This window comes from Neospora caninum, chromosome VIIa (assembly GCF_000208865.1).
Source record: "Neospora caninum Liverpool complete genome, chromosome VIIa".
NCBI classification, from domain to species: domain Eukaryota; phylum Apicomplexa; class Conoidasida; order Eucoccidiorida; family Sarcocystidae; genus Neospora; species Neospora caninum.
Genome location: NC_018393.1, coordinates 423,935 through 434,132, shown reverse-complemented (window position 1 = coordinate 434,132; position 10,198 = coordinate 423,935). Strand labels below are relative to the sequence as shown.

General features: G+C 59.6%; 1 protein-coding gene across 1 annotated transcript in view; it reads right to left on the bottom strand.

Annotated features, from left to right (window-relative positions):
• Nucleotides 1-8,177, bottom strand: part of NCLIV_019760 (conserved hypothetical protein) — a gene marked incomplete at both ends in the record, with an annotated part of 16,054 nt that extends 7,877 nt beyond the window's left edge. Inside the window, 8 exons of the mRNA XM_003882170.1 lie at nucleotides 145-1,073; nucleotides 1,232-1,530; nucleotides 1,810-2,153; nucleotides 2,490-2,659; nucleotides 3,022-3,480; nucleotides 3,802-4,457; nucleotides 4,685-5,669; nucleotides 6,036-8,177. Coding sequence (XP_003882219.1) covers nucleotides 145-1,073; nucleotides 1,232-1,530; nucleotides 1,810-2,153; nucleotides 2,490-2,659; nucleotides 3,022-3,480; nucleotides 3,802-4,457; nucleotides 4,685-5,669; nucleotides 6,036-8,177 — 5,984 coding nt within the window. The remainder of the gene's footprint in view (nucleotides 1-144; nucleotides 1,074-1,231; nucleotides 1,531-1,809; nucleotides 2,154-2,489; nucleotides 2,660-3,021; nucleotides 3,481-3,801; nucleotides 4,458-4,684; nucleotides 5,670-6,035) is intronic.
• Between the last annotated feature and the right edge of the window lie 2,021 nt (nucleotides 8,178-10,198).

Genomic DNA, 10,198 nt, shown 5'->3' with positions numbered 1-10,198 from the left:
CTCCCTGGGCGCTGGACGAGAAACGCCTTGGGAACGCGGTGGACGTGGAAGAAAAATCCTTCTTCTTCGCTGTCTCCGCCCGTCTTTGCGCCTTCGGAGGTGCTCGAGTCCGTCGAAGCCACCGGGGAAGACTCCGGCACGCACGCCCCCGGGACACAGGCGACCTCTTTCTCGCCGCCCTGGTCTCCCCGGTCGCCGCCCTTCTCACCCTGCACGTCTCCGGCCTCCTCCATCCGAACCTCCACGTCGCTCGCTTCCCCACCCGACCTCAGGCGCGGCTCTCCAAGAGGCGTGTGTTCCTCTGCGCGTTCTCGCGCGTCGCTCGCTCTCTCTGAGGCGCACACAGCTTCCCAGGCGCGGATTTTCTGTTTCTCCGCCTCGACGCCCGCGGCGGCTGCGTCGCCCAGGTGTCGCTCCACCTGCGCAATCAGCGCCTCTAGGAGGTCCACGACTTCCGCGGCGCGGCTCGACTCCCGCGCGTCCCGGCTGCTCTCACGAGCTTTCAGCGCCGCACGAAGAAGACTGAAGAGCAGCGGCAGCAGGCGACGCGAGAGAGTCGCTGCATGCGCCTCCGACACGCCCGCGGAAGCGCCGAAGGAAAAGCGACTCGCGACGAGAAGAGCGATAAGTGCCTCCCCGACCTTCCGGCCGAGCCCGTCCGCAGAGTCTGCCTCTCTAGCGGGAACTGACGAGAGCGAAGAAGAAACCGACGACGAAAGGGAAGAAGAAACCGACGACGAGAGCGAAGAAGAAACCGACGACGCAAGGGAAGAAGAAACCGACGACGAGAGCGAAAAAGAAAGAGAAGAGAGAACGCGGGGAGAAGAGGAGCCGAGACGTCCAGAGAAACTTGCACTGCGAGGGAGAGCAGAGAGGGCCCGTTCGAGGCAGGGGAGGAGAAGGGGAACCGCTTCTTCAGGGCCGATCGCCTGGAGCCATTTGAGCGTCGCGATGTGCGCCAGCTCGACCGTCTGAAGATAATAGAGCTCGGAGAAACCAGAAAACGCGTGGACACCCGGAAAGACAAGACAGGAAGAACCACCCAGACAGGAGTGCGCACTGGCGAGACGGACCTGAAAAGAGAAAGAGAACGACGAGAGAGACGCAGAGAGAAGCCCGAAACGGGGGGCACAGAAGTCCTCAGAACCGCCACAGTTGGCATTTTCACTCTGCCTTAGCTTCTCGCTTTTTCCGGTGTCTCTCTCCCACGTTCGGTTTCTGAATGTTTTACCCTTCGGTCGGTGCCGTGCAGCCGATCAAAGATCGCAGGAAGAAGACTGTCCTTGTACAGGTGGCATCCGCGGCTTGGCCGTTTGTTCTCCCCCCGCGTTCGCTCTGCGTCCCCTGCTCCCGTCTCTGTTCCGCATTCCTGCCCTGTCTCTGTCCGCCTTTCCTCTTCGTCCTTGCATTGGCCTGGCTGCTTTGCCAACGCGTCGCAGACTGCAGAGGCGAGCAGCAGGGCGAAGCGAGAGACTGCGGGGCGCGGGTCTCCGACCTTCGAGCGCAGGATGGGGACCAGTGTGCTCAAGCCTAGGAAGAAAGAGAGACGAACGCGGAATCACACGCCAGAAAATCCAAACGGGAAGAGAACAGAGAACTGGAGAAGGCAACGCGCCGAAACGGAACGTTTGCCCATTTCTTTTTCCCTCTCCCTTTTCTCTTGATATTCTGCTCCCTCCGTTAGAGTGTCTTCGCGGCTGCGTCGTCGCGCTCCTTCGCCCTGTCCTGGCCTTCTTTGTCCCGCTCTCGCTTCCTCGCGGACTTCCTCTCTCACTCTGCATCCCCGCCGACAGGATCTGTCTCTCCTACCTTCTGCTTTGATGCAGCCTCCGCCCTCGACGGCGATCACGCGGATGCACTCCTTGAGCGCCGCCACCTCCTCCTTTTCGTCTTTCGCCGCTTGTCCCTTCTTCTCGCCAAAAGGCTTCTTCTGACTCGACTGCAAAACCCCTAGGCACTCTTGAGTGAGGAGGGGGGCGACAGAAACCGGCTTCCTCGCCCGGTGTAGGTACAGCTCGGAACCCGGACCGGCGATCTCGCCAACTGCTGAGGCGACGAAAGCTGCTCCAGAAGAAAAACACTGCATCGCGCGCTCGACGAGGGATACAGGAGCGACAGAAGAAGTGGCCTGGTGAGGGGCACCAAGTGGACTCCTGAACAGAGAGGGAACAGAAAAAAGTGAGGAAGAAGGGAGACGCAGAGATAGCGCCTGCCTCGTATACGCTGCTAGGTCACTCCTGTTTACATCCACACCCGAGGAAGTTGAAACCGGTGCCGTCTTCTATCTCCTCCAACGCGCATACATGTATCTACCAACACGGTTTAGGGAGAATGCCCTTACACCTACACGTATACACACAGACATATATATATATATATATATTATATTTGCACGCATGTGCAAAATGCGTGCACATGCGATCTGGAACCATGTATGTTTTTTTTTTTGGAAAGATGCCTCTCCCGCGTATCGTTCCGTCGCCTTTTACCGGTTCGAAGAAGGCGACTGCCTCGAGAGAGATTCAGCCAGGTGCTTGACTGCCGTTCGGAGGTCGTCCGGGAGAGGCTGAGACAGCAGGATGCTGTGCAGATTCTTCTCCCCCAGCTGAGCACACAACTCGGCCATCAGTCGCATGCCTCCGGAGCGGTTTGCTTGCGCCTGAAGCCACACGCACGCATGTCAGCGAAACCGGTTTCCACCCTTATCTCTCTTTGCTGGCTACTCCAAGGGAGAACGAAGACAGAGACCCGCAGAGTTGTCTTCAGCGACAAACGATGGACAGTGAGAACACGGAAAGCGACGCACTCGCCCGCTCGCTCGCGGCGGGCGACACGTCCTCATCTCGACACACACATTCATATCTTGAAATGCTCAGACACTCATATATATATATATATACAAATATAGCCATATTCAAGTAGGCGTGTAGGAATCCCTTGAACTCTCGCGGGGAGTGACCCTTTCAGGACCGACTGCTGCTTCTCATCTTTTCTTTCGCGCCTGTCTTCTGTCGTCCTTACTGCCGTCGCCTTTTGCCCGTCGATGATTTGCCTGGCGAAGAGAACGAGCGTTTTTACGGGGGTGAGTTTTTCATAGCCCCAGTCGTGCACGAGTCTCTCGAGCACGGCGCAGAGCGCCTGACACGCGCGTCCCGTTGCGCCGCCGATTGCACTGGCGCACCCCACTCTCGGTCTCTCGCCAATTCGCGCCGTGCATGCGCCTGTCTCTCCGCTCTTCTTCAGCGGGAAGCCTTCTCGCCTTCGCTCGTCTGGCCATAAGTCGCCCTGTCTCTCCTGCCGCTTCTCCAGCGAGCCGCTTCGGACCGTGGAGGGGACACCCGGAGACACTGGGAGAGAGACGACCAAGTTGCCTTCGGCGGCCTCAATCAGCGAGGCAGCCACCGGCAGCGGAGACGAGAAAACTTCCGCGAGAGAGAGGCACAACGTCTGGACTTTGCTCCCCACGCGCGGATCTCCAATCTGCAAAATTCGCGAACGAACAGGTTCCCAGAACCACTGAAGGATTCCTACACACGGAAAAAGACAGACTCTCCAACCCACACATGTACACCCAAAAACGTGTATTTGTACATATATATATATACATATCTATAGATACGTCTACATAAGTGTATACATCTGCATGCACGTATATATATGCGTGTGTGTCCGAGGTCTCTAAAACTGAAGATACCCAAGTAGACTACGAGCAAACTGCACGTGCAGGCGAATTAGGATTCGGTGGGCGTTGTTCGCCCAGGATTATTTCGCATCTCTGTGTCTTCGCTGCGCCTCTGCTACCTTGTCCACGAGTGGTGCAACAATAAGAGCCGCGAGCGAGGGGTGGACGGGGCGTCGTTTCGTTTCGGCTTTCTCCGGCTTCGGATTTTGAACGTCAAATGCGGAGGTGATCGTCAACGGCGTCTCTTCTTTCTCCTCTGGCGTGCGGGGCTTGCCAGAAAGGGTGAGGCTTTCCACTGCTGCCGCGAGGCAAGCGAGAACCGCCTCCTGCACTGCGAGCGACTTCTCCCGGAAGTTCGCCACACTCACGCGCATAAACAGAATCAAATGGACAGCGTACTGCGACTTGGTTCTCTGGAGACACTCTTTCTCGCCTTCAGGATCTTTGCATTCCTGCTGCTCGGTCGCGCTGCTGGCCTCCTCGCTGGCTGCGAGTTTTCTCGCGCACGCACGGCATTCGCAAGGCCGCCGCCACCACTCGGCGAGACGCTCGCAGGCGCCTCTTCTCGCCAAGCCGTTTGGGCTCCGCAATCCCGCAAGGAGTTCTGCTTCCCACATTCGCTCCGCCACGCGCTCGGCCTCCGCGAGACTGACCGGACAATCCGGCACGTCCCAGGACAGTGCAAACGAGAGAGAAGACCACGAGGAAGAAGAGGACGGAGAGGCGCCTCGGTGAGCACCAGCCGTGTGAGGCCGGTGTGACGCAACGGGGTCAGCTGAGAAAACAGGCGCAGAGAGAAGCAAGGAATGAGGCCCGCCGAGCTCTCCGTTTCGGTTGGTTTTCTGCCCTTCCCCATGTCCTACGTCTTTTTCCTCCCTCAGAATCGCGCCCAACTGTGCATACACACCAAGCGGTGTCCCCGCTGCCTCCACTCCCGCTGTCTCTAGCTTCGAGGACTTTCCCGTTCAGTCACGTTCCCGCCTCGTTCGCGTTTTCCCCTACCTCGTCCTCGCGCCGAGAGGGGCTGTTTGTTCTCTGCGTCGCTATCTTTCCTCTCTCTGGGTCGTCTCTTCTCGTCGGTCTTGCACGGCTTCATCTTCTCCTCTCTGCCTCTCCGCTCGTCTTCGTCGCCTTTCGCTCGCTTCTCCTTCTCTGGCCCGCGGAGCGAAGAACGGGAAGCCGCCGCACCCGCCTGGCTCTGCTCGATCCCGCTTGCCAACGAAGGCACCCTCGCGGGCCGGAGTTGCTTGCGGCAGCCCGTGACAGCCGAAGAAAGAGCAGCCAGAGGCGAAGGTGAGGACGCGGCGGAAGACGAGGACGACGGCACCGCGGCCATGAGTTTAAGGACTTGCTGGCGTTTCTGGTCTTGGAGCGCGTCGAGCACAGACGAGATGGCGGCTGCGCCGCCCTCTCCCTTGCCGCCGATCTTCGCCAGCAGCTGCAGCGCAGCTGTCCGTACACCTGGCGCCCCGTCGTCGGCGCCGGCCTTCGCAGCCTGCACCAGAAGAGGCGTCGCTCGCCAGAACGCGAGATTCCGCGCGGCGAGACGCGGTTCCTCGTTTTCCGTCTCGGCGGGAACCGCAGCGGCGAGCGCCTCGAGGAGTGCCTGGCGGTACCCGGCCAGTTTCTCCTTCATCGGCAGGAGCTCTGCGCACGCGACGTCGAGAGGCAGAGCCCGCAAAAACGCACCTAGACAGCTCGTCGCCGCAACCTGCACTTGGCGATTGTTCACTTTCAACTTGGCAGCTACGCCGGGCAGCAACACCCGCAGCTGCTGCGGCGGCGAAGAGGATCCGGCAGAAGAAAAAGACGCGAAAGAGGCGGCTGAAAGATCAGACAACAGATGGCGAACGAGATGCTGGAGGACGCGCAGACAGCAGCTGACGACGGGGAGAGTCGGTTCGAGAGTGAGGCAGCGATGGACAAGCGAGAGAAGCGACGGCAGGAAAGGGTTCTTCTTCGCCATGCAAACACAGTCGCGAAGAGCCTGAAAACAAGACAAAAACAGCACACGCGGCTCTTGAGCGACTTCACGCCTCACGACGCACCGCTGAATCCAGAAAAAAAGGCCCAACCTTGGTTCGGGGTCCCCCAACTAGTCTGCCTTTCCTTTCTTCTCGCTTCTTTGCTCTTCCGCTCTGTTCTCTCTCTGCTCTTTCGCTCTTTTCTCTCTTTGCTCTTTCGCTCTGTTCTCTCTTTGCTCCTTCGCTCCGTTCTCTCTTTGCTCTTTCGCTCTGTTCTCTCTTTGCTCGTTCGCTCCGTTCTCTCTTTGCTCTTTCGCTCCGTTCTCTCTTTGCTCTTTTGCTCCGTTCTCTCTTTGCTCTTTTGCTCCGTTCTCTCTTTGCTGTCTCACCTCTTCCAGTTGTTGCCAGGCCTGCATTTTGACTTTCCAGGGCAGTTCGTTTTCGCTGGGCTCCGGCGCGTTGTTTCCCGCGGCTTTCTTCTGCTTCCCCTCGGTCACGCGCTGGGTCCAGTCGCCCTGCTGGCAGACGAGTTTCAGCACGTCTGTCTCCTCAGCAAGCACGACCTCGCCGTCGCGGTCCTCTCCCTTTCTGCTCGGAACGCCTTCGCCGTCGGGCGCCTCCGCGCTTGCGCCGAGCCGAAAGACCCGCTTCGGCTTGTCGCGCTGCGCCTCGGAGTCTTTCGCCTCGAGAAGCGCCAGGACGTCTGTTTGCATCGCTTTGCTGTTCTTCACGGCGTCCGTCGCGAGTTTCTTCGCCGCCTCCGAGGCGCCAGCTAGCCAGACTGCATGCGCCGCGAGCGCTGTACAGACACCGCGGACCTTCTTGTCGCTGACGCAGCAGAAGGGTCCGACGCTCTTCTCCAGGAGCAGCTTCAGGCCGCCGGCGGCGTTGATCGCCGGCACGCCAAAGTCCTCGACGAGCGTCTGCAGGAGCTGGAGCGCAGCTGTCAGCTGCTTGATCGCTGCGCCCTTGAGCAGCGCGACGTTTCCCTTCTTCTCGGCCAGCAGCTTTGCGTTCGCAGCGATCACGAGGGACATCAAACAGCTTAGCGCCTCCGGATGCACCGCCGCGAGGAGGGAGAGGAACTCGCCGGCTTGTGGCGCGAGACGCGGATTCGCCAACACGTTCTGGAGAGTCGGCGGGGCGACCGCCTGCAGGAGGCTGACGGCGCGCTCTGCCGAAAGCGCGACTCGGCCGGCGCCCGCGACGGCACGCACGTACGCGAGCATGAAGTCCACCACTTTGGAGAGAACGAGGGGATTGCTGTCTTTCAGCAGCCTCTCGAGTGTCGCGCCCTGAAGGTTGGCAGCAAACGTCTCGGAGCTCTTCTCGGGCTGGGTGACAAAGCGTTGCAGGAGTTCTTCGCATCCATGGACGCGATGCTTCACGGTCTTGCTCGTGAGCCGGAGAGAGAGCGGAATCGCTGCAAAGACTTCGTGCTCGCTGGCCTCGCCCCCGAAAGCAGGTTCCGCCGAGGCAGTGGGCGAAGATGAAGACGGCTCAGAACCGCATGCGGGAGCTGAAGACGAACACGCGAGAGAAGACGAAGGAGACGCGGGGGGCGACGCCGGCGCATACTGAGACTCCCTGCCCGGGAGAGCGAGCGCAGACGCGTCCGCGTTCAGGACGCGGGGACTAGGAGAGATATCCGGGAAGCGACCGGGTTCTTTGGAGAGCTCAAGAAGATTAGCGACCCTCTCTTCCCCGCTCCGGGCCTGCGTTGCTGGCGCGCGCTCGGACAGCGGGAGACGAAGCGCGGGGGAGTGGCCTTCAGACGCTGTTAAAGCTGGACTGTCACTCAAGGGAGACGAGCCACCAGCTGTAGAGACAGCAGAGGATGGCCGAGACGCGGGAAACCTCCCAGACGAGGCGTCTCTCGCCTTCGCTCCACTCTCGCGCTTTTCGTCTTTCTTCTCGCCTCGCCGTGGACCCGCCACAGAGCCAGTCGTCGACGCCCCGCGCCTGGTCAGCCCACTGCGGCCGGTCGCGCCTCCCCGCGCACCTGACAGAGAAGAGGAATCTGGAGGGAGAGGCTGGGACATGTCGATTCCGGCCGCAGCCATGAGCTCTTCGAAGCTTCGCCCCGTGCACAGGGTGGACTCTGGGCACACCGGCGGCTCCAGTTTGGAGGCTGAGCCTGGCGGAGACGCAGGAACGGAGACAGCGGAAGAAGCCGGCGAGGAGAAGGGAGCAGAGGAGACCTCGGTCTCGGTTCTCCGAAGGATTTCCTGCATTTTCTTCGGCCGAGCCTTGGGTGTGATGTGGCGTTTCTTCGGGGGCGGGGAAGGCGAAGACGACGCCGCATGTTTGGTCCCTGCCAGCTGCGTCGCTCCTCGAGATTGGAGACCGTCTGCGGAACGCGGTTCCACGCCCTCTCTGCCTGCAAGCGCTGCATGTGCCGAGCTCGGTGGCGAGGCAGAGAGAGCGCCTGAGGCGGAGCCGTCGAGGTCCGACCCAGATGCGTCGTCGCACGAGGCGAGGAGTGCGTCTTCCTGCGGAACGGACGCGCCGGGCGCGAGCTCCTTCGCCATCGGTAGTGAGCGGAGATGAGAGAAGGCGAAAGAACGGAAACTTCCACGAGAGCGCAGGCCGCGAGAAACAGCCTGCCGCGAGAAACAGCCAGCCGCAGAGCTTTAAGGGGAAACGCGCAAACCCCGCAGTGCGGCTGTGCAGAGACACACGCGCAGGTGCGCGGCAGATGAGAAAAACAACAGATCGGTGAGAGGCGATCCGCGCAGAAGGAGAACGGACGTGTCAGAAGACGAAAGGGGAGCGCCGAATTCAGGCCGCCTGCCCACTGTTGAAACCGCGGCGCTGAAGAGAAAGAGGCCGCGCATCACTTCCACCGAAAATCGGCAGCACACAGCATTGTGGAGGCGCGAGACAAGCTTCTTGCGAGTGTGTGTGTGTGTGTTTCGGACCGACGAGAAGAGACAGCCGCTGAGAAGATGCCGGAATCGAACCGCGGGCCGCAGCCGGCGAGGCACTAGATGTTAGACAACGGCTTCGAGAACGCAATTTCAGAGACAAAAGCGAAAAGATCGAGAAAACCTCAAGAAAAAGCAGAGAAAGGCACACATCTAGGTTTGCCTTCGTCGTGCCTTCGAGCGCCGATACATGATATACGGTGTCACACGCGGCGCGACGAAGAGAGCCTCTTCTTCCCATTTCGCCGCCCGCGCCGAATTTGTGTTCTCTCGCGATCTTTCGGTCCCGTGTTCTCTTCGAAGACCTGCCGAGAGAAGCTGATCGACGGGGGGGGGGGGGGGGACCCGAGCCTCCGGTCTGAGCCGCTCGACCTCGCTTGGAAGCTGCGCGATTCGAGAGAACCAAAGTTCTCTACGTGTTTTGTCTTCCGTGCTGAGCGTCTCTTTGGTAACTCGACGGCAGAGAGACAGCCCACCTGCCCAAAGCGCGATTTCTGCCAGGGCACGCTAGCGCGCTTAGCCCTCCACGGTGCGGCGAGAGAAACACGGTTCTCTCGGCGGTCTGTGGACGGATTCTGCGCAAAAACCTGCGCGTTTCTTCCACTTTGGATTTCAAACGGCGGAGGCCTGCACAGCCAGAGAAAGTTCTGTGGAAGACGAGTCAGGGCGATGGCCGCGGTGCTCAGGCAAGACACGCGGGTGTATCTCTCCCTCGGCGTTTCTCCCGCTCGAGATTTTCGGAGGGAAACCGAATGGCCAGTTTTTCCTCGCAAGCACACACAAGTTGGCGAACGCGTAAAAACGTGGATCGCCGAGAAGGCACCCTTTTCCACTTTTCCGGAAAAGTATGAACAACGGGCTAGTCAGCGGGCGCCCGACCACTCGACAACGCTCGCACGCCAGCGTGGCCAGGAGGCGCGAGCGACGCGGATTTTTGCGAGGCGCACTGGAGAGTTGCAAGAGAGACAGACCGAAGGTTTTCGCGTTTTTTTTCCGCCGCAGAGCGGTACACACTCCGCCAAACTGGGCCAACTACACGACGCGCCTGTGCCTCGAATGCGCCTGGAACGATTTTTGTCGGCGATGGTGTTCCCACAAAGGCGCGTCACGGAGTTCGGCGAGGGAGAGTATCTCGCACAACACACTTTTTGAAAGCGGAAAACTCCCGTCGAACCCTCGAGCGTCTCCACACAAAATCTGCTGGCGAAACGAAGGTTGGCACGTGCGAATCGGCTCGGAAGGGGATTGGGAGAGACAGCGAGGGATTCAGAGAAGGACAGGAATGAACGGCGGAAATAGCGAAGGAACCAGTGATACATACAGAAGACAGAGAGATGAAGCAAGAGAGAAAAACTGCGAAAGTAGAGAGGACAAAGCGGTGACCACCTTTGTGTTCGCTTCTCCGTTGTTTCTTTGGAAAACGAGATATACCGAATACCGAGAGACCGGGCAGAATTCATTAACCAGAGAAAGTGTCGGAGACTGTCCCCCGCACAAGCGAGAAGTGATGAGGCTTTTTCATGTGAGACAAAATGAGGTGGCATCCAGATCTAGAAATAAATGAAGAGAAACATGTATATGCGTGTTGTGGTGGTACAGGCAGATGCCAATCCGCTTTTTTTTCG